General features: G+C 41.4%; 1 protein-coding gene across 1 annotated transcript in view; it reads right to left on the bottom strand.

Annotated features, from left to right (window-relative positions):
- Nucleotides 1-24,893, bottom strand: part of LOC145412106 (condensin-2 complex subunit G2-like) — a 346,602-nt gene that overhangs the window by 20,284 nt on the left and 301,425 nt on the right. The window contains exons 22-23 of the mRNA XM_080282023.1: nt 13,371-13,555; nt 5,713-5,847 (exon numbers count right to left, since the gene is read on the bottom strand). Coding sequence (XP_080138149.1) covers nt 5,713-5,847; nt 13,371-13,555 — 320 coding nt within the window. The remainder of the gene's footprint in view (nt 1-5,712; nt 5,848-13,370; nt 13,556-24,893) is intronic.

Here is a 24,893-nt window from a genome sequence, read left to right as displayed (position 1 = left end):
CATCTGCTCACTTTTTCTCCCTTCTCCACTAGCAATCTACCATTTTTATCTTTCACTCCCCTGCTAGCTTCACTTCCACCCTGTCTTACTCTCTTCACCTCTTTCCAGAACATTTTCTTACAGTCCCTCCACTTTACACTCAAATTCCTTCCAAATTCCTCATCCACTCTCTTCTTACTCTCTCTTACTAATCTTTTCACCTCTCTCTTCCGCCTCTCAACTTCTTCCACGCCCCTATTTCTCATCCATTCATTTTATGCTTTCTTCTTTTGTGCCACAGCCTGTCTCACCTCTTCAGTCCACCACGCTGCTCCTTGCATCCCCCTCCATCTTCTCTTCCTCCCACACACCACATCACTCTATGAAAATGCATGAACACATGCTGCAGGTTATGCAAGGAAGTAGAGCTGGAAGGTTTGGAGGAGAGGATTTGGGTGGTGTTGAGATTAACTTGGCAAATGTCCAGGCAGAAAGGAGACATCCAGCACAAAGACAAGCTTAAGCATCAAGAGTTTTGTTACTTGGGAGACACATTAAGTGCTGCAGGTGGGGCTGGAGCTCTGTGGTTAGAGTGACAAGTGGCTGGCAGACAAGTTCAGGGAGCTGTTGCCTCTCCTGACAATGAGAGGGCTCTCCCTTCGTGCTAAAGAATCTTTGTATGCAACATGTGTCAGGAGTGTAATGCTGTATGGTAGTGAGATCTGGGCAGTACAGGAAGAGGATATCTGAGGCTCAAAAGTACAGAAATGACAAAGATTAGGTGGATATTCAGTGTGTCCTTGAGTGCGCGGCCTGGGGGGACTAGGTTGACAATGGATGGGTTAAGAAGAAGGATGGGACTGGTGTATTGGTGTTGTGATGAGGAGGGGTTAATTGAGATGGTTTGGGAGGAAGGACAGGACTTGAGCATATTGGTGTTGTGATGAGGAGAGGTAGACTGAGATGGTTTGGCCAAGTGGAGAGGATGGGGAATGAAAATTGGGTGCAGAAAGTGAGAAGTGTTAACGATGGGGTAGGCTTGTGAGAGGCAAACTGAAAAAGACCTGGGATGAGGTCACAGTGTGTGATCTCAGGGATAAGGGACTGAATTGGGAGGCTGTCAGAGATCGGGCACCTTGGACAACTCAAGAAACACCAAAGACATTGGTATCTTTACACATGCCAACACAGCAAGAACTAAACAGATTCATCCAACTCACCAATGAGATGATAGACACAATGCTGAACATCTATGGCTTTGTCTGCTGGAATGTACCGACTTACGGCATGAGGATATACTGAACTTTCCTGCAAAATTACAAGCCAGCTACCATGATTCATTACATGCTACCTTCTAGCACTACCCAGTACAGCTCCCATAAGCAGTACAAAGTCAACCCGCCATCATCACACAAAGATCCTCAGGGAACAAGTGAAGTGACTTTGTAGGGTTTCTGCCTATCTCTTACCACTGCTGCAGAATTGGAGGCTAGCCCTAGCCTTAGATCCCCCTTACCCACCATCCCCATCAGCTTGTATCTTCATATTGTTCATAAAAGTTCCAATATGCTTGCATGCATCGGACTTGGTTAATAATGGCGGCTCTCCATGCTGCTTGGAGCTGTTGCCTGTTAAGGTGAGTCCCTCTATTTACTGCTTTAAACCTCTTTAATGCTGCTGTCTTTTATCTAATTAACTTCTGTATAACTGTGCTGGAGAGGGTCACCTTTGGATGGTGGCTGGTTTTACAAACATCCCTAGCGCTGATGAGGAACCAACAAAGGGTGACGCTGTGCACCCTGGATGGAGCAGCTATGGCAACCACCTGGGAGCTAAACCTCCTCACATTTCCCTGCACCTCATAGAGGGAAAGACTCGGGTCCTGTCTGTTACAAGGGGTGTGGGATACCTACACAATGTATTCTACTTACTCTTGGGCAGTCCCAAAGAAGCATTTGCCTACCTATGGACAATAGATTTACTTACCCAGACAAACTGAGGTTAACCAACAACAAATACCCCTCAACTCTCTCCATACCCCCTGAAACGGGGATGGTGAACTGCAGGAGGGTAGGCAACTTTAGCCTACAGTCCACTGTTCAAGTTCAAATAAACTTATAAACCTGGGGTTACAGCTACTACTATAATGGGGTATATCTTATTTAAAAAAAAAAAAAAAAAAAAAAAAAAAAAAAATGAAGTTGGGGCAAACATGGTTCTTACTATGAAAGTGAAGGTCGGGTTAAATACAGTATGTGACTATCAAATTAGATTTATTATTATGAGTCAAAGGGACAGATACATGGCAAGCTAAATTACCACATTCACCATGTATCTCAAGGGATGGCTGTATCTCAACACTTATCTCTATTTAGGGTATCAACCGTCCCCTTAAAAATTTTTGCAATCAAACTCTTCCAACAATCATGTAGCACAAAGAACACATCCATCATCCTACTCACTGATTCACCCACTTCTCCAGCTTCACCCCCCCCATTCCCACCCATAATCCCTAATCAGAGTGGCTGGAGAGAATTTTTTTCTATTATTTTTCTGTCTTGTAACATTCTTAACAGGACTTACTTAATTTAACCCCTCCGTGGCCAAAAGCCTGGAATTTTCAGTGCACACCAGGCCAACGTCGGGGCCATTTTTTGAAATTTCAAAAATTGATATTTTTTTTCTTGCCATATTGAAGAGAAAGTTCTGATGCACCTAACACTGCAAATCCCAGCTTCCTAGACGCAATTTGTGGCTTGCAATGGAGCATGGAAGTTGCAGAAATATCGGCAACCGATATCGCCGCCCAGGGGTGCTGCCACAACACAACTGGGCAGGTGTTGTTTTTTTTTTACCTCCCAAAACAATACGAATGGTGCTGAAATGTTGTGCATATATGAGATATGATGATATTGAATGATTTCAGTACATAATCTGTTAGGAATGGCCCGGAAAAAAAAAAATTTAATGAATACTTTTCCACCTTTTTTATATAAAATATGTTTATGTTAGTTTCGAGTTATTTTTTTACGTTATCGTTGTGCTCATGCTTGGAAAAGGGAGCGAAAGAGTTGAATTTTCGGTCCTAAATGAGAAAATTACACGTCCTCCAAGGCTAGACTCAGCCATGAGAGAATAAAGTGGAGAGTCAGATCCGATTAGCAATACGGAAGTTGAGTCGCAACTTCGAGCTCCCACACCATGAGCATGGCTAAAAATAGAATCGTAATGCAGATTCAGACGTAAGAATAAGTCTAATTACTACAAATACAGATACAAAGCGGAAATAAATACATTTACAGATGGGGGAAAATGTATTTTTTCCGTAATAACATGTTCATCTTTTACGTTCATCTTTATCATTTTACCTTCTTATTTTCGCAACATATATTGCTGTCTCGTAAACAAGGTGGTTGTGTGTGTTTTGCAAGGGAGGAAAAAGATTGTATTTTCTGTCTGGGTCGAGATAATGGGTGTAACTATGTTTTTAGGCATGGCCACGAGCGAAAAAATCGTACATCCTCTTGTCACGACAGCAGGTGGTGAACTGACAGATGATATGTGAGAGGGTGAAGTCAAGGTCAATCTCATGTCCCAGATTTTTGTTCCCTTCCTGAAGGTTTTCACAGTTTTCTACAAGTTGTACTGCATCTAATGATCCAAACCAATACAGCAAACCTGAGCAAATAGGTAAAGATAAAATGACAAAAATGTACTTTTCACTTATCATGTCTTTTTTGTATTTGTCTGTATTACTTCATAATCGTAAATAGGTGGTTGTGTGTGCTTTGCAAGAGAGGACAAAGATGATATGTTCTGCCTGGGTCGAGATAATGGGTGTAGTTGTGCTTGTTTAGGCATGGCCAGGAGCGAAAAAATCGAAAACCCACTCATCACAGCAGCAGGCTCTGAACTGTTTGATGAGGTGTATGGGAGTGTAGTATAGGTCAGTGTGAAGACGTTCAGAACGTTTGTTCATTTCCCAAAAATTTTTGCAGTTTTTTATAGGTCGCGCTCAAATGATGCCGGCGGCCATTTATCGGCTAAACGTCATTCGACGCCGGCGTCAACAAAGGGGTTAATGAGTTGCATTTTCAGTATTACAGCAATCCCTCAATTATCCAGACGCCCATTATCTGAACAATCCATTCTCCAGATGCTGTGATCTGGCTGTTCGAAACCATTATTCATACATTTTTCCAATTTATTCGGACAAAATGCTTGAGTTCGGGTGGAAATTATGACCGAGAGAACATTTTCGTCAGGCAGGACCGTTCCCCCCCCCCCATGTTTTTCCCTGTCACTGGAGGGTATGGCCCAGCAGTGGTGATTGCTTGTCTGTAGTTGATGGGTCTGATTGATCATGGTAATTGCTTGGCTGTGGTTTATAGGTCTGCTTGACCAGCTAAAGTAGTGTAAAACACCAGGAATAAGTGTTGCGTGATGTACTGTAGTGGCCTTTCACAAAGGCTTTCAAAATTAGGGTATTTATGAACGGGGCCATTGGAGAAGTCCATTATCCAGACAGATCCACTATCTAGATATGCCTTTGGCTCTACTGTGTCGGATAATTGAGAGATTACGGAAGTAATCCCTGTACTATCTGGACGCCCACTTTCTGGACTCCCCACTTACCGGACATTGTGGGCCTGGACCTTCGGAACCCAAAAATGGCCAAAGAAAGAAAAAAATCCCCTCCAAATCCGAATTTCTTCCCACCCATAATCTGAAATCGCTGTGCGGCGCCGAACAGGCCAGCTGTGTTTACACATGGCCCCTTCGCCCCTTCCTTCCTCCCCTCTCACCAGTTACCGCCTAACTCCCATCACGAGTAGATGCCCATTGCAACGGATGCCGCACATGCTCGTTTTTGTGAATAAGCAGTGAATAAACTGCAATACCTCGCCACTAGACCACATGGAAATTTACAGTGTTGTGCAGTGTTAAGAAATTAGAATTTAGAGTGCAAAGGATTAAATGTGGAGTGCAAACTAGGGGTTGAAACTGGCAGCTGAAACTGGCGTGGTGCAATTAAGAACAGAATGTGCAGTGTTAAACAACTATAACTCACAGTTCAAAGAATTCAGTGCAGCACAACAATGAATTACTGTACATGCTTCAAGAGCATATTCACCACTGCCAAAGCCTTAGAGAAGGCTGCCACAGACATGCTATAAGTACCCTGTACACTGCTAAATATTTTCCATACTCACTTCTAATTCCTCATTCTCTGGTTCCTTTCCATTCATTTCATGCTTGATGTCCATTATTGGTGTGAACAAGGTCTTAAATAGGTTTAAACAGGTGCTTTGCATGTCCGGTAGGGAGTTATGTAGGTGGCTTTTAAAGTTAGGCTGGGTTAGGGTCCTTAAGTACCAGTCCAGCAGGCAGGGGCCCACTTTCTGGACGGGACCACTTTCCTGACATGCCTTTGGCTTTATTACATCGGATAGTGGAGGCATTACTGTATTTTCATTCAAATTTTTCACTTTCCAAATGGGGGGGGGTTAATCCCCCCCTCCATGGGTGCACAGCCCTGTTTCAGTATACATGTAAGTGGAGAAATAGCCTCTTTCAATGAGCATCTTCTAAAGGAGAAAGCAAAGAAACTGCCAAATGGGCACAATTCACTACCAGTATTTAACTACAGTATAAACAAGCAAGTCTTCAATGCACTGTCATTTCCTGAAATACAACTTAATAACTTAAAGTAATGTAACAGAAATTTCTTACCTTGTCAATAACCCAGGAAAGATGACTAATTACTGTGGATGCAATATGTGTCATCATCTGGTCTTGGCTCTGCCTTGAGTCCTGCCCTAATATCGCCAGAGCACGCACGAAGCTGTTGTTCACAATCTCTTTATCCTGGATAGACATATAAAATTCAGTGTACAAAATATCTAGCAAATCTTGTTTGAGAAAAGCCCTAAATTAATAACAACTGTTTGGGATAATATACAAAGTAGATTTACCAAGCAAGTGATTTCAGATTCTGGACAAAATGATCAAATATCTTCATCACCATCACTATCCTCACCCTGATTCACACTACATACAGAGATGAATATAATCTAGAAGTATAAAAGGGAAAAGAAAACATAAGAACAATCAAGAAAGTGCCCTGTGAGAAGGACCACTCATCTAACTCCTCTTCATCCAGAAGTACAGGCCACAGCACAAAGAAACATAAAAGAAAATAAAGAAATGGTTCAATACAGAATGTAAAAAATCAAAAGCAAGAAAGAGATTTGTTGTGGAATAGATACAGAAGACACAATAGTGAAAGGGCATATAACAACTATAAACAGGCAAGAAAAGATTATACAAGAATAATGAGGGAAGCCCAAAAACAGTTTGAGGAGGACATCATAAATAAAGGCAGTGATCAGACGAAGCTATATTACAGCTACATCAGAAGCAAAACCAAAGTAAAAGATAAAATAAAATCCATTACAGATGAGGGAATCACTTATACACAAGAGAAGGATATTTGTGAAGCACTAAATAAGAATTTCCAATCAGTTTTTACAGAAGAAAAAAATTTTGAGAGGGATTATGTGGAACATGCATCCACTCAACTACCGACCAGTATCACTAACCAGTGTTGTAAGCAATATATTAGAAAAGCTCATAAGAAAAGCTTGGGTAAATTATCGAGAAGAACACAATATGATAACAGAAAGATAGTTTGGTTTCAGAAAAGGAAAATCATGTTACTAATCTGTTGAGCTACTATGACAGAGTAACAGACACATTACAGGAATGAGAAGGATGGGTGGACAGTATCTATTTAGATTTCAAGAAAGCATTTGACACAGTACCACACCAAAGACTTTTATGGAAACTGTACCATCAAGGAGGAATTCGAGGCAAACTGTATTGTTGGATGCAAGATTTTCTCATAAAAAGAGAAATGAGAACAGTACTAAGGGGAAATTACTCATCATGGAGAGAAGTGACTAGCGGAGCTCTACAGGGCTCAGTGCTAGCACCAATCATGGTTCTAGTGTATATAAATGATATAGACAATAACACTGGAAATGAATGCTATCTAAATATGTTTGCAGATGATGCAAAAATACAAAGGAGAATTACTAACACAGACTCTTGCAAAAGAGCTACAAGAAAAATTAAATAAACTTCATGAATGGAGTAATACATGGAAAATGGAATTCAATGTGGACAAGTGTCATGTAATCAAGTTTGGTAAAAGTGGAAAAAGACCTGATTGGGATTATAAGTTAGGAAATAAAACCCTACACACATCAGAAAGAGAGAAGGACCTAGGTGTGATTATCAATAACAGACTAACTCCGGCTGACCACATCAGTGAGAAGGTACGAAACATGTATACAATGCAAATATGAGAATAGCGTTCACATACATAAATGAAGACGTGCTAAGAAAGATAATAACATCATTCATCAGACCAACCCTGGAATATGCATCAGTAGTCTGAAGTCCTCATCTCAAAAAACACATAGACAAGATTGAAAAAGTTCAAAGGGCCGCTACAAGATGGGTACCAAGCTTAGGGGATCTATGAAAAAAAACTAAAAAAACTGAATCTACCAACACTACATGAGAGAAGGAAAAGAGGTGACATGATTATGCTATATAAAAGCATATCAGGGAAGGAGAAAATACACATAAATGATTACTTAACCTATGGGGATGCATCAGCAAGACAACACTGCAAAAAGCTGCATAGAAAGAGAGGTGATAAAGACGTAAGGAAATTTAGTTTCCCAAATAGAGCAATTGATCACTGGAATGCACTACCAAATGAAATAGTGTGTGCCAAAACAATTCACAAATTTAAGGATATGTACGATAAGTATGGTTTAAGACACAGGACAGTACGAGCTTGACTCATTCCTGTAGAGATACAATTAGGTACGAACAATCAGGTAAGAACACACACACACACACACAAAATAAAAAAAATAATTGAGAAAAGCAACAATATAATTTTGGTGGGTGACTTTAACTTTAAAGAGGTGAACTGGGAGGAATGGGACTCAGGAGGCAGCGAAGGTTCGTGGGGCACTATACTGTATTATTAAATATAATAATGAATAATGTGATGACGCAATGGGTCAAAGAAGAGACACGGTTCTGAGGTGAGGACACACCAGCATGGTTTGATTTACTGTTTACCAAAGAACCCGATGTAATAGAATCATTGAAATATTTCTGTCCTTTAGGAAAAAGTGATCATGTGGTCACTGAATTCCAGATAAATTTTACAGGATTGAGACAATTTTTTGAAAATGCGGATTGGAGAAAATTCAGAGAAACAAGAAAGATACAGAGGAATTGGGATACCTTTCAAGACCTCTATAATTTGGGAGTGGAAAAATTTGTACCAAGAGTACGGGGGAAAGAAAACAGGAAAAAGGAGTGGTTTAATAGAAGGTGTGTGATAGCAAAAAAAGAGAGATAAGGCATGGAACAACAGGAGAAAGAGAACAAAGGAAGAATATAAAAGAACTAGAAATGAATACACAACAATACATAGAGAAGAAGAAAGGAATATTGAAAAAGGTATAATAAACAAATGCAAAGATGAACTCAAACTGTTTTATAGATTTGTTAATGGCAAACTGAAACAAAGGGAAGGAATCATCAAACTGAAAGTAAAAGGAGAGGTCTATAAAGATCCAGCAATGCAAGTTGAAATAATGAACAAATGTTTCCAATCGGTTTTCACTAATGAAAAAGAGTTTGTGGAAGGGGAGGGAATGATTAGATGCGTACCGGTGATAAAAGATATAAAAGTGGAGGTACAGGAAGTGTATAAATTACTGGAAACTCAAGATGTAAGGAAAGCCCCAGGACTTGACGGAATTTCTACTTGGGTACTGAAGGAATGCAGAGAACAACTGGCAGATAATATTCACAGTTTAATCGTGTGTTCTCTGGAAGAGGAGAAAGTGCCACAAGAATGGAAGTGGGCAAATGTGGTACCAATTTATAAGGGAGGAAACAGGGAAGAACCCCTGAATTACAGACCAGTGTCTCTAACAAGCAGGTCGTAAAATTGTGTGAGAGAATCCTGAAAGACAGATAGATAAAATATCTAGAAGAGATGAATATTTTGGCTGAATGTCAGTTTGGATTCATAAGTGGAAGGTCATGTGTTTCCAACTTGTTGAGCTTTTACTCAAGAGCAATTGATGTGCTACAGGAGAGAGATGGATGGGTGGATTGTGTGTACAGGTAAGCCCTTAATTCACGCGAGGGTTACGTTCCCAGACCGTTCACGTATGTGGCAAATTCGCGTATATGTTCTGCCCTTGTGTGCACATAATTACGCATGTCTACTAAGTATATTACATCTGAATAATACTGTTTATGCACTACATACACCTTATAAAGTAGCATAAAGTATGAAAAACAACAAAAATGTAAGAAATTTAACACTGAAACCTGACAAGCACAGGCGTAGGTGGAGACACTTCAGCAGTCTGGTGCACAAGCCCTCACTGCCTCCCATATGCTACATTCTGCCTTCTTTATTGTCCAAACAGTTGACTCATTCAACCCAAACATACGGTTGCAAGCCAGTTCATAGGCATAGGTGGAGACACTTTAGCACTGTCTGGTGAACTAGCTCTCACTGTCTCCCGTATGCTACGTTCTGCCTTCTTTATTGTACGAACAGTTGACTCACCCCAAACACACAGTTCCGAGACAATTCACCATGAAGTCAATTCACCATCTAATCATGGACGATTCCCTGACATTCTATAAATATACTTATTATTGATTAATTAATACTTTAATAACTAATTTTCAGGGGGATTTTATAACTCATATAAGTAAAAAACTAGTGTACTGTACTTGCTAAATAAACTGGTATGTAAAAAAATGACGGGGACTCGTCCTGATGGAGAATTGTCGCTGACATTCCTCCCTTAAGTTTGTCCAACACAACTTTCTCTGTCAGCAACATCACGTTACAGTACGTTTTGGTGTGTTACCACATGCATCACTGGCACTACACTTAGGCCCCATGTTGGCAGACAAGGCAAGCAATCACTGGAAGGCAGAAAAATAAGCCACAAATAACGATTCGCTAGTCACACATGGTTCGACCGTGGGATTCAAACTGACTGTGTGGTGCGTGATAGACCGACCTCCCACACACACACACACACACACACATATGTATGCACACGGGCAGCAGGTAGGCATTTTTATATTTTACTTATTTCTCTTGTATATTAAAATTATTTATTTGAATACTATAATTTTATGTTTTAATTATTGTATGAAAAATCAGTGGATAACCGAAATCGCGTGAAAAAAGTTGGCATGAATTAAGGGCTTACCTGTACTTAGAGAAGGCCTTCGACAAGGTACCTGATAAGAGACTAATGTGGAAACTAGAATATATAGGAAGACTGAAGGGGAAACTTCTGGAATGGATGAGAGAATTTTTGAGAGACAGGCAAATGAGGACAGTAATAAAGGACAGGATGTCTGGATGGAGCGAAGTAACAAGTGAAGTCCCTCAAGGCTCGGTGTTGGCGCCAGTAATGTTCCTGATTTAAGTAAATGATATGGTAGATGGAGTGAACAGTTATGCAAGTCTGTTTGCTGATGATGTAAAGATCTTGAGGAGGATTGTAAAATGTTGCAGGAGGATCTGGATAGGATACATGATTGGAGCCGGATGTGGGAAATGAAATTTAATGTAAAGAAGTGTAAAATATTGGAAATGGGTAAAAGTACCAGAACCATCACAGAATTATTTGTTGGGTAATGAATTAATCACAAAAATGAGAGAAGAGAAAGATTTGGGAGTGCTGGTCCAAGATGGTTTGTCACCTGAAAAACACATTAACAAGATAATTAGAGAGAAGTATAAACTTTTGACTAACATAAGAGTAGCATTTCATTACATGGATGAGGAGATGATGAAAAAAGTTGATAGTGGCCATGATTCGCCCCAGGTTAGAATATGCAGCAGTAGTGTGGTCCCCACACAAAAAGAAAGATATTAACAAGATTGAGAGAATACAAAGAAGAGCAACCAAGATGGTCCCCAGTCTGGCAGAGCTGTCATACAGAGAGAGGCTGGAAAAGCTGGATTTGCCTGCCTTAGAGGAAAGGAGAAAGAGGGGAGACATGATTGCAGTGTTCAGGACCATGATAGGAGTAGATAAAATTGACTGAGAAGATCTGTTTGTATGGGATAAGAAAGCAACAAGAGGACACGGAATGAAATTGAAAAAGTCAAGCTGCTTGAAGGATATCAAGAAATACAGCTTTCCTTACAAAAACATAGACTTATGGAATAGCCTGGACAAAGAGATCGTCCAGTCTAAAAACTTAAACAAGTTTAAAGCTAAATTTGACTTACTGAGAAACAGGGATGGGAACTCAAGAGCATAGCACATTTCATGTAAATCACAATTAGGTATATTAGGTAAATACAAAAATATTTGGAACGACTTAGACGAAAAGGTGGTGCAGGAGAAAAACATGCATGCGTGTAAAAGTAGACTAGACAAAGGTGGATATGGAGACAGGACAACACGAGCATTGCTCAATTCCTGTATACTACAAATACACTCAATCCTCATAAATCGTGGCAATTTGGGTCTGGACCACTGCCGCGATTTACATATTCCGTGGTTTATAAATAATAAATCTTATGTGAAAAATGAATTGGGGTCTGGACTTTGGCCAACCACCCCCCACAGCACCCTACCTACACCTATCTAGGCACCATCAAACACAAACATACAAATTTAGGAACATTTAGTGCATGTATTTAATAGAAATAAGAAATGTTAAGGGATCTCACCTTAATCCTATGACTATACTGCTTAAGTAAATGGAATGGGGTGGTGTTGGGAAGAACTTAGAACCTCTCAGCATGAGATGGGGGTGCTCCCTTCTCAACACGACAAATGAGCTCCAAACGCTGACTGTACGACAACAGCGGCTGCTTCTTGATGCCACACTGCTTAGAGCGCTTCATCGGGGGTTCGGGAGGGGCCATGGAAGGTAGGAGGCAGGGGGGAAGGTGCACAGAAAAAGGCAGGTAGCTCTCGTACTCCACAGCAATGGTCTGTAGTGTGCGGACTGGTGGGAAGAACAACAACAATGTGGCGGCATTAGTATGCACACTTGCCACCAGGGACAGGTGGTGATTGGTTGCTGGGTCGCGATTTTCAAACTGAATGCCGTGGTTTACGATTCTCCTCGGAAAAGGCCCACTTCTATGCCTAGGTCCGCGATTTTCGTGACAACAGTGATTTAAGGGTGCCGGCAGTCTGACTGCCACTTAGCCGTGATTTACGAATCCATGATTTATAAACACACGATTTACGAGGATTGAGTGTAGGTAAATACAAATAGGAAAATACACACACACACACACACAGTGACTCTGTTTTGACTCATACTGACAAAGAGCTTTTCTTCTCAATAATGCCATTAATTCAAAATTTACAAGTAATGGTGGCCTTTCTAAGAGGTGCAGTACAATTCCCCAAATCTGAAATGGCTGGGATCAAGAGGCTTTTGGAAAACTGAAGTTTTGGGGGAAACCAGAAATGTCTACCTGTACCATCTGTTATATGTAAAGACACCCATGTAATTTGCATTCCCTTTATTATCCACTGTATCCATGTTCAAATTTATTATCCCACAACCATACTTTTGACGGTTCATGTGTGATAAGTCAGTCATAAACATGGATGACTTTTTTCTCAAGGGGAGAGAGAATCACAACAAGATACCTGTATTATGAAATCATTCTCAAGGTTCAGATAAGTCCAGCCTGAGTTATGTTGGGTGACTGTAAGTTACAGTGGCACTTTTTCAAAGTAACAGCATCCCTGGAAACTATAAAGGCAGTGTTTTTTTTTTTTTTTTTTTTCTTTTTTAAAGTAACTATAACAATCTTTCAAAATTCTTTTGGAAAACAGGTATTTTTTGGAAATCTGGAGCTTGGATTTGGAAGAGTGCACTGCAGCTCCCAGTGATCTAGCATACCTAATGGTTTGGCATGACCTCTGCCTCCAAGATGCCAGACTACAGGACTTGTACTGGACTATAGTCACGGCACACGACTCTGAGGTTGTCATTATCGTACCCTGGCAACCTACCATTCAAAAGTGCGTCCGATTTCGTATCATATTATACACGAATCATATAATTATGGACGAATATATTATACACAAATATATTTATCCATGAATCACATGCGTCTCATATTATACACGAAATCAGACACTTCTGAATGGTCGGCTGCCAGAGCATGATAATAACAACCTCATTGTCGTGCGCTGCGACTATAACAAACAGTACCTATCCAGTACTGGTAATGAGGAATAACCACTTTTGATGGGTAAGTGAAAAACTATTACCTGAGGTAAGGTACTATGGTGTTTTGCATATTCTGAAATGGCAGAGACCACTGAATTAACCACGTCCATTGGGGATATGTGTTGGTGTGTTTCTTGTAGCTCTGAGTTGCTCTTGTACACCTCCAAAAACTTGTGAGCTTCCATGGCAAAACCCAGGCCCTTCTGCCAGAAGCTTCCACTAACATCTGATGGCACAGAATTGAGATATAATAAATAAAAAGTTCTACACGTGCACAGTTTAATACTCATATCTTAACCCATTCCCATGTAGTCATACATAAGAAAGATTTTATTTTGGCTACTTTTAGACAATTTTATTCCGCAGCGGGAAACTATCCCAGGCAGAGGATACACTTCCAACTTTACTTTGGCTACAGTCAGACATCACTGCACAGGACAGCCCAGCAGGAGCAACTGCTTCCCTGCAGTCAATGGGTCTGCTCAGCCAGACGGACTGAGTTTTCCAGTATTCCTCAACTACAATTCATATGCTGATGACTCCATTCTTCACACTGCCACCCACTTTATAATGTCCATCACAGCAATTACTTCAACAATTACAACAAGGCTGTGGTATTTCCGATTTCTGAGTTGGTTATTACTTCTGACTGGAGTAGGATAGACCTTGTTGATTTTAATATGTATACAAATATATATGGGTATGTTGTCCCTGATAATTGGCAGAAAAGTGAGATTGTAGATGTGTACAAAGAGAAGGGTCATGCCCTGGAAAGAGGCAATTATTGAGGTATAAAACTTCTGGACCAGATATTGAAGATAATGGAGAGAGTTCTAGAAGGCATGATTAGAAAAAGAGTGAAAACTGATGAGAATGAGTTTGAGTTTATGCCAAGCAAAGGAACCACTGATGCCATATTCATTATTCAACAGCTTCAGGAAAAATACACAGGAATGAAAAGGGATCTGTACAGCAAAATCTCAACAAGTCGACCCTGCAGAAGGTGGAATTTCTGGCAAGTCAAGCCCTGACCATGGTGTGACTTTGTGCTTATTCAAACGGTTACATTTTAGTTTCTTATACTGAGTGAGGCTGAAAACTCTCACCTTAAATGTTGGACCAACTTGCCTAGCCCCAGACTCCTACGCTCCTCCTGGGGCAATGTAGGATTGGATGAAGGAGGGATATTGCAAGTGCTGAATTTTAGCTTATTATATTCCAAGTGTTAAATCTTATTGACTGTAAAGTGCAGTAACTACTGGTAAGCACAGAACTTTACGTAATTAAGTGACTGTTGCATCCCTCTACGCAATAAGTGATTTGCATCCCTCCACCTACCCTCCACCTATGCAACCTCCTATCCTAGCCTAACCTATGACATGGACCAAATTGTTTTTACTGTTTATTTTTATTGCTTTATAAATGCTTCGTTAGTGTTAAAAAACAAGTAATCACGTATAATTCATGACTATTGGGGTGGGTTATAGTTTTTTTTTTTTTTTTTGCAATTGTTATTGAAAGTGAGTGAGTTGGATAAAAGAGAGAAAATGATAAAGTATCAGGAGACATTGAAAGAAGAGTGGAAGGCAGTGAAAGATCAGGAGAATGCCAGTGTGGAGGAAGAATGGCAGTTGTTTAAGAGCGCTGTGGTGGGCATGCAGATGAGGTGTATGGTATGAGACGAGTGGGTGGTGGTGTAAGAAAGGGAAGTGAATGGTGGTGCGAGGAACAAAGTATGGCTGTGGTTGAGAAGAGACATACACATGAAGTGTGACTGCAGAGGAAGGATGAGGTGTCATATGAGAGGTATATGGAAAAGAGGAATAGGGCAAGAAGGGCTGTGCATGATGCTAAAGTGGCAGCAGATGAGGTGGAGTAGGCAGTTGACTGAGAATTTTCAACAGAATAAGAAAATGTTTGGAAGTAGGTGAAAAGGGTGCGAAAGGAAGAGTCTGGGAAGGAAGAGCGAGTAAAAGCAGAGGATGGAAGGATGTTAACTGAGATGGATGCAGTAAGGACGAGATAGATGGAGTATTTTGAAAAACTGTTAAGGTAGAGGAGGAAAGGGAGGCTGAGACTGTGGCAGATGGAAGGGTGCAAGGAATAAATGTGTGAGGAGTGTTGAATGATTCTTTGATCACGATGGAGGAAGTGCAGGAGGCAGTAAAGGAGATGAAAACAGGGAAAGCTGCAGGTATGGATGGGTGTGCTGTGGAATGCCTGAAAGGTGGTGGAGTGACTAATGTTGACTGGTTAGTAAAATTGTTGAATGTGTGTTTTGTGAGAAGTATGGTGCCATTTGACTGGGCAAGTGCTTGTGTGATCCTGCTGTATAAAGGTAAAGGTGATAAGTATGAATGTACTAGCTTTAGGGGTATAAGTCTGTTGAGCATTGTAGGTAAGGTGAATGGAAGAGCGTTAATGGGTATAAGTCTGTTGAGCATTGTAAGTAAGGTGAATGGAAGAGCGTTAATTAACAGAGTTCAGAGAGGGTACAGATGGAGTGATTGGTGATGAGCAGTGTGGCTTTAGGAGAGGGAGGGGATGTGTGGATCAGGTGTCTGCTGTGAGACAGGTGTGTGGAAGGTATTTAGTGAAAGGTAAGCATGTGTTTTGGAAGTTTATGGATTTATAGAAATCCATACTCCCATTCTCTCACACTTTCTCCTCTCCATTTTGTTTCAGTCATTCCACATACATCCACTTTTGCAACCTCAAGCACCTGGACAATCTCTCTCTCTTTCACTTCATCAATCGCTCCTCTTACATTCCATGTAGCCATTACCAAGTCCTTTGTATTGTGATACCAACTCTAACGTATGGAAGTGAAGCTTGGACATTGTTGAAAGGACACAAGTCAAGAGTGAGAGCGGTGGAAATGAGCTATTTAAGAGGAGCCTGTGGAGTCACACGGAGAGACAGGCTGACGAATGAGGATATAAAGGAGCGTTGTGGTGTGGAGGTGGATGTGATAGGAAGTGTTATGAGGAACACACTGAGGTGGTTTGGCCATGTGGAGAGGATGGAGGGTGAAAGACTGACGAAGAGAGTGTATGTGAGTAAGGTGGAGGGGGGAAGAGGAAGGGGGAGGCCGAGGATGAGATGGAGGGATGGGGTGGAGAGGTATATGAGAGAGGGGGGGGTGAGTTGGGAGCAGGGCAATGAAATGGCGGGGGGACAGGACGACGTGGAGGCGATTTGTTTGGGGCCACCCCAAACGGGATTGAGGAGTCTCGCAATAGATAGACAGATAGATAGACAGTAAGATAGAATTGATAGGGAGGCTTTGTGGACTGTTTTAAGACTGTATGGACTTGATGGTAAATTGCTAAAAGGAGTGAAAAGTTTTTATGTAAACAGTAGAGCGCATGTAAGAGTGGGAAATACTGTGAGTGATTGGTTTCCCATGAGAGTGGGGCTGTGGCAGGGATGTGCGACGTTCCCTTGGTTGTTTAATATTAATATGGATGGTGTTGTAAGTAAGATGAATGAAAGACTGTTAGGTGGAGGTCTGAGTCTGGTGAATGCTGATGGAAGAGAGTGGAATCTGAATCAGCTGCTTTTTGCAGATGACACTGCACTGGTGGCTGATTCAGAGGAGAGACTGAGACAGTTGGTAGAGGAGTTTGGAAGGGTGTGTGAAAGGAGGAAATTGAAAGTAAATGAGAATAAGAGTAAAGAGATGAAGTGTACGAGGTTGGTAGATGGTAGGAGGATGAATATAGTTTTGAATGATGAGTTGCTTAAGAAGGTAGAGTGTTTTAAGTATATAGGATCACATGTTGCTGTGGATGGAAGAATAGATGCAGAAGTGAAGAATGAAGTAGGAAAGGTCCTGGGAGGAATGAAAAGGGTGTTTATATGTCATTCACTTAGAATGGATGTAAAGAGAAGGCTGTATGAGGGTGTTGTGGTACTGACTGTGCTATATGGGGCTGAAACATGAAATATGGGTGTAGTAGAGAGGAAAAGTTTGAATGTAATGGAGATGAGGTGTCTGAGGAGTACGTGTGGAGTGACACATATGGATTGAGTGAGAAATGATGAAGTGCGAAGGAGAATTGGAGCTGTGCAGGAGATGGCTGATCGAGTTGAGCAGAGGGTGCTTCGATGGTTGGGCACATGGAGAGAATGGATGATGAGCGATTGGTGAAAAAGATAACTAGATCTGATGTGAAAGGTGTAAGGCTGAGAGGAAGACTACAGATAGGATGGATGGACAGTGTGAAGAAAGCATTGGATGTGAGAGGGATGTCTGCTGAGAAAGCAAGAGTGGCTGTGCATGAAAGAAATGACTGGAGAGAAATTGTGAATGAATAAATAAGGATGCAGCCCTGAGGTGATATTCTCCCGCATTTGGTCTGATCAGCTGGTCAGGTCAGATGCAGGTAAGGGGATGGGTCCATTATGATGTGGCAGGGGTAAACCATCTCTGCTGTCGGGCCCTACAGCGGATGTCACTGATTGCACCACGCAGTTGACCCTCATGTGGTGTGGTGCAGTGAAGATCTGTCCCTTCTCCCCTTGGGGCTAAGATGCGAATGAACGTGTTTCAGTGGATGAGTAAATTGGGAGTGTGTTTTCCTGTCTCGGCTACCTTCCTTTCCTTGGGGGAAGCAGCCTAGGTATATAGATAGTCGACCCTCGATTCAACAGACTAATGGAGGGGGGGGGGGGGGGACGAGTGTCCGTTGCTTGAAAAAGTCCGCTGCTTGAAAATGAGGGGAAAAATAACCTAAAACTCGAAAAATAGCAAAAGAAATATGATGGTATCGAAGATGGGGTGCAGCGACACTATCGCAGACTAGTTTAGCCCACAATACCCCATTTTCTATGGACCTATTATATTACGACTTGCTTCATGGTGTACTGAGCAGTACAGTAAAGTACTGTGTTACAGAAATTTTTTATGTTCAACTACAGCATCATTTATTTTTGTACCTGTAAGGAGAAATACTGTATGTAGATAGAAATGATAAACTTTCAAATGACAGACAAATGAGCAGTGTCTGGAGTGATTCTCTGCCAGCAGATACTGTCCACTGCTTCTGAAATCTATTGATTTGGGGTCCACAGAATTGAGGGTTGAGTGTAGATAGATTTCTGGTTAGTCGGAAGATTCAGTAAGTTGAACTACCTTACCGCCCCAAATCGTTGATTTGGAGAAGGCCCTTGACAGAGTCCCTGGGGATGTGTTGAAGTGGGCAATGAGAAAGCTTAGGATCAAAGAGTGGCTGGTTAGAGTGGTTATGGCTATGTACGAGTATGTGGGTGCCCGCAGCCAGGTAAGAGTGAATGGGGATTTGAGTGGCAAGTTTTCTGAAAATACTGGCATGCATAAGAGAGGAGTCTTGAGTTCCTTGTTGTTTATCATGTTGCCTGAAGCCTCTCATGTGACTTCAAAAATGGACTCCCATGGGAGATGTATGCCAATTATTTGGTGCTGCCTGCAGAGAATGAAAGGGAGGCAGAGGAAAGACTTAGGACGTCGAGAGATGGCATGGGGCACAAGGGCTTGGGAGTAAATGCAGATAAAACAAAGGTGGGTTATCTAGGGTTGGTGGCAGTACTGTCAAAGAGGAGGCTGAGTGGCCATGTGAGGTTTGCCACAAGGGCGTGGGAAGGAATTCCATCTTGTGCGGTGTTTGTGATTAGTGGGTGCATAAGACATGTAGTGGTATTAGAGAAAGACTGCGAGAAAATGCTGATTTCATGTGAACGCGTGTCTGGGTGAGCACATGGAAATTGTCAAGTTTGAAAGGAGTGATCTTGCTGGTGAGTCTCTCCAATGTGTCATTTGAGGGACATGTTATGTGCTGAGGAGTGGAGCTGGATCTAGCTCTATAGCTAGAGTGAGGAGTGGTTGGAAGAAGTTCAGGGAGCTGTTGCCTCTCCTGACATGGAGCAGGCTCTCTCTCCATGTTATGGGATCTTTGTATGTTGCATGTGTTAGGAGTGTAATGCTGTATGGTAGTGAGACCTGGGCAGTAAAACAAGAGGATATTCGCAGGCTCAAATGTACAGAAATGACAATGGTTAGGTGAATGTGCAGAGCATCCTTGAATGTGAGGCCTAAGGGGCTAGGATTCCGATGGAATAGTCAAGAGGAAGGATGAGACTAGAGTGCATTAGTATTGTGATGAGGAGAGGTAGACTATGACGGTTTGGGCTTGTGGAGAGGATGGTGGATGACACCTGGGTGTGGAAAGTGAGAAATATGAATGTTGGGGGTAGGGTTGCAAGAGGCAAACCAAAAAAGACCTGGGATGAGGTCACTGAGTGTGGCCTCAGGGATAAGGAACTGAATAATGAGGCTGCCAGAGATCGAGTAACATGGACAGCTGCCATTAGGTGACCAAGGCCAAAGCATGCAAGCATGTTAGAGCCTGTATAAATGAAACAAAACGAAATATCTTGAAGTGAATGGATCCTGAATTTTGGGTATCACTCACTCTACGTCGTGTATGTGTGTGTGTGTGTAGATTAATACTCTATAAGAGAGAGAGAGAGAGAGAGGGGGGGGGGAATTACTACTACTATGTACCAAAGTAAAGGTATCACACAAAATTTTTCAAAATTATTGCAATACTAGACAGTAAGTGCAATTATGATTATGGTATTACAGGTTTGGAGGGTGAAGTGCTTGAAAGGGTACAGCAGGGAAGAAAGGTTGCTGGTTCCTTGAAAGCAGTGATAAGAAACAGGGAAGTGAGCATGGAAGTAAAAAAGTTACTACATGACAGTATTGTGATACCAACTCTAACGTACGGAAGTGAAGCTTGGACGTTGTTGGAAGGACACAAGTCAAGAGTGAGAGCAGTGGAAATGAGTTATTTAAGAGGAGCTTGTGGAGTCACGTGGAGAGACAGGCTGACGAATGAGGATATAAAGGAGCGTTGTGGTGTTGATGTGGATGTGATAGGAAGCGTTGTGAGGAACACACTGAGGTGGTTTGGCCATGTGGAGAGGATGGAGGGTGAAAGACTGACGAAGAGAGTGTATGTGAGCGAGGTGGAGGGTGGAAGAGGGAGGGGGAGACCGAGGATGAGATGGAGGGATGGGGTGGAGAGGTATATGAGAGAGGGGGGTGTGAGTTGGGAGCAGGGTAGTGAAATGGCGGGGGACAGGGCGACTTGGAGGCGATTTGTTTGTGGCCACCCCAAACGGGATTGAGGCGTCTGGCAATAGATAGATAGATAGATCATTAAACAAATATCCAAATATTGTGATAAAAGATTAGATGGAGATATATTGCAAGGCATACTTTATTAATGTAAAGAAAACACCATGAACTGGCTATGATGCTCACTGAAAATTTTCATTATATAAGTTATTAAATGTCCAAGTTTCTAATACTCGCATGTTCAGTTCTCAGTACAATGTGATCAATAGGTCATCGGCTGAGTGGGGGGGGGGGAGAATCAGCCACTGCAGTAGCCATGCTACTGCTCTCTCTCCTTCTTTCACTCTCTCTTTCTCTCTCTCCCCTGGCAAGAACAACTTGCAGGCCTCAAGCCTTTGGTTCTTTCTTCCTTACAAAATATGGAAATCCTTTTAATGACTATGCAATTTTAGCAAACACTTCTACCTTCCAATCAATACTGCTCTTTCCTCCACATCTTTCATGAACGTCTGTGTTATTTACCCAATGCTACATTTTAGCACACACTATTACATTCCATTCAATACACCTTTCCTCCATATCCTTCACAAACATCTGTGCTTTTCACCCAGTGCCATCCATACATATCCACATTCACTCATCATCTAAAGTAGTGTTGCCCCATGAGAAGCACAGGAGCCCAGGGCTAGGCAACTTGGTCCTCATATTTTAGATGAGTGACCACCCTTATGCATCCCTGAGTGGCATTACATGAGCAATAAACCCCAACCACCCCTTGGATATAAACCTGCATCTGCTCAATCCGACTGGAGCACCTAAATTACCCACTAAATCACCAGGCACCATAATTTGGTTATATGGTTACCACCCAGCATAGTTAATGGTTTCCTAGTGTACAGCAAACCATTTGGCTTGTCACTCAGTGTAGAGTCATCTGTAGACAGAGGGAAGAGGAAAGAATGAAAGATAAACCGAAGTGAAAGGAAGGAAAGAAGGGAAGGGAGGAAAGGGCAGGCACCAGCACTCCATCGGGTGAGTGGATGGTGAAAGCCCAACATACACATACATCCACATGTACAAAAATCCACACCATACATGTACCCAGGCAGTGACATTAAATATACCAAAGACTGGGCACCTGTGGTGCTCTTTATGGTTGCTACCCTAAATGTGGACTCAATGAGGAGATTGGGTGAGGTGGCTGGCGAGACTGAGTATGAGAAGTGAGGTTGCTTGTTGCCTGCAGGAGGTTCATTGGTGAGTGCCACAGTTGTCAGCAATAAAGATAGTATATATAAATGCTTTTGGAAGTGTGTGATTAGACTGGAATGAATAAATGACAGAATATACCTGTCAGGCAGTACAGGATAAAGAGAAGAAACAGTAAACTGCAGGGTCAAACAGGAGGTGAAATGCTTGAGTTTTTTGTACCTGGGAGCTATACTGCATTGTGTAAATATGGCCAAATGGAGGGTGAGACAAAGGAGAAATCGCCTCAATGGAGACGAGTATTTGGAGAGCATGGCTGTTTTTTGAAGGGTAGGTAGGACAGTAATTCATCCATCCATCCATTATCCAATCCAGTGTTGCCCCATGAGCAGCATAGAAGCCCAGGGCTAGGCAAATTGGTCCTGACACTTAAGATGAGAGTGACCAGCCTCACTCATCCCTGAGTGGCATTATGTGAGCAATAAACCCCAACCACCCCTTGGACATAAACCTACACAGGCTCAATCTGATTGCAGCACCTTAATTACCCACTAAACCAACAGGTGCCATAATTTGGTTATATGATTACCATTCAGCACAGTAAATGGTTTCCTGGTGTACAAAAAACCACTTTGCTTCTCACTCAGTGTAGAGTCGCCCAAAGCCAGAAGGAGGAGGCAAGGATGAAGGACAGAGAGACAGAAGAGGGAGTGTAAAGTCACCGGTAGGCAGAAGGACGAGGAAAGAATGAAGTAAAGAAAGACAGAAGATGAAGGAAGGAGAGAAGGAAGGGGGAGTGGAAAGGGCAGACAGCTGACAGCAGCACTACATCAGGTGAGTGGATGGTAAGTGCCACCACCTACCACAATAAGAGAGTTATTATGGACATAAAGATATGAGAACCCTGTGTGAAAGTGTTTTACAGTACTGCTGATATAAGTAATATGAGTTTGCTGATACTGTGGCAGCAATCATGTGTGAGTGTTCTGAGGCAAGTCAAGTCCATATGACTGCTGATAATGTAACTGAGAATATGGACCAATGGGACAAGTTACCATACTTCAGGACCAAAAAGATGCAAGAGTGTGGCATGCTAAATGGAAGGGAAAGTTTCAGGATGATAACAATGCAAAGGTTACCCCAAATGATTATGAATTTAAAGTTTATTATAAGAACAAACTAAATCCTCAGGTAGATGAAGTTGGGAATGAAACTTTAGACACCCAAATTAACTCTCCAGTTGTAATCACACTGAGCCATGAAAGCACCCTCAATTACGTGGGGCTCAAACCCATCTCGCCACTGCAGGTCCAAAAGGTGAGTGGCCACCATTTTATGATGTTTTCCCTTCATTTCAGATTCACACACCCCTAGCTATTACTACGTGGGGTGAAGAGAGTTTAACCTAGCTCGGACATAATGGCTGACAGATTATATAGAGAAACAACAAGTTATAACATCAAGCTCTGAATAGGCCCTCACTTAGGTGGGGCTCAAACCCACCTCGCTATTGCAGGTCCTTAAGTAACCTGTCACTACCCCCCTCCCCTATTCCCCACAGCAGTAAGTTATGGTGTGGATTGGAAAAGAAGGGAAAATGTCATCAAATGGCAGACACTCACTTTTTGGATCTGCAGTGGTGAGGCGAGTTTGTGTCTCAAGCAACTTGTCACTTCTACAAATAATATTTCAGTTCTTAATGATATAATAACTTCTGATTAAATAACATCACAAATTGAGAAAATGAAAACAAATTTTTCATGCATTCCTGACAGAATCGCCCCAGGTCTGTTTAAATTACTCCACGTTAGGACAGTAACTCTTGCTACAATGTTCAAGTCTGTTTTTACATCAGTAATTTACCCAAAGGCTAAGCTGTTTACAGGTTTTATGAAGTAATAAAATGGATGCAAAAAATTACCATAATAACTCTGCTATAAATATTATTATTATGCCGTATGACATACTGTAGTTTTATGTGCAAGAGTACAAATTTGATTTATACCTTACAAACAGCAAGCATGGGCACAGAAAGGATGTGACTATATATGATATATGGTGACTTAATGTCTATTAACAGATTTTGCAAAGGAATACGAAAAGACCTTACTTTTGACATTCGTACATTTCTCATGAACTTTTGACTTGGTACTGTAAGTAGATAGATGTTATTAACCCCTACACCGCGGGCTTGTTTACCAATGACTTGCGTGTCCTGCAGGGTTATTTGGGCTCCGACAGACACTCAAAAAATATTTGCCAAAAATCAGTTATTAGTCCTAGAATAATAAAATTACATATGCTTATTGCACATACCTTCAGCTTTCTCCTGGAATGATTGTTGAGCCTTCGTCGGTTACCGTAGGACTTGTGGAGACCTCTGAAGTAGGGTAACTAAGTCTCCACTTTACACTTCCCGACAACCCGTAATATGATTACCACAGCCAGATACAAACACTATAAACACTATTCTACAATTTTCAAGTAGTTTGGGATCCATACTCAAAAAAAAAAAAACACTGTGAAAGCAATGGAAATTACGAGCGCGTCTGATCGTCGCACTTGCGCTAGTTCGCTCTAGGCACTCTGTCATTTATTATTCATAAAACCCCTCACACTTTATATTTCTATTACTATATCACACTTATATATATCTGGAGTCTTTCTCCATAAGTTTCCTTCAGTTGTATTAGTTTATTGTCACTGAAGTCATTCAATTTTTCAGTCAGTAAAATACGTAGAGAGCCACGGATTCACTCTCACTGTTATAACATAAATTATTTGTACTCATATTCTTATATTACTAATTACTTACATTACTATTTACATTTTCTATTCTATTTTCAATATTTACCATGCTATTTTACTTACCGTAAAACGCCATAACTTCGGACGGCGTCCAAACTTCGGACATTTCGCAAAAAAATGTAATAATTCAAGTTTATTGGAAGAGAGTGCGATATTTGCAAAAAATAATGATGTGGGTAGGTAGGGTAATCCTCTAAGACTATTATGTATTAATCCTATTAAACTAGCTTGAATATGTGTGGGTGAAAAAAATTCGTGAATCCATTGGAAAAAATAACTGAATTTTCTTACCCTGGAAAACTTTGTTCACACAGAACAAACAGTTTCAATTGTAAAAAAGTGAACAGTACGATTATATGTAGAAAAGTGCTGTAAGTACTGGGAAGTAAACTGTTTCAAAATATATACATGGATAATCTTGCTA

Source organism: Coenobita brevimanus, chromosome 92 (assembly GCF_032717465.1).
Source record: "Coenobita brevimanus isolate Jiangsu-jjx chromosome 92, ASM3271746v2, whole genome shotgun sequence".
Lineage (NCBI taxonomy): Eukaryota > Metazoa > Arthropoda > Malacostraca > Decapoda > Coenobitidae > Coenobita > Coenobita brevimanus.
Note: the sequence above shows the minus strand (reverse complement) of the source record. Positions and strands in the feature narration are given on the sequence as shown.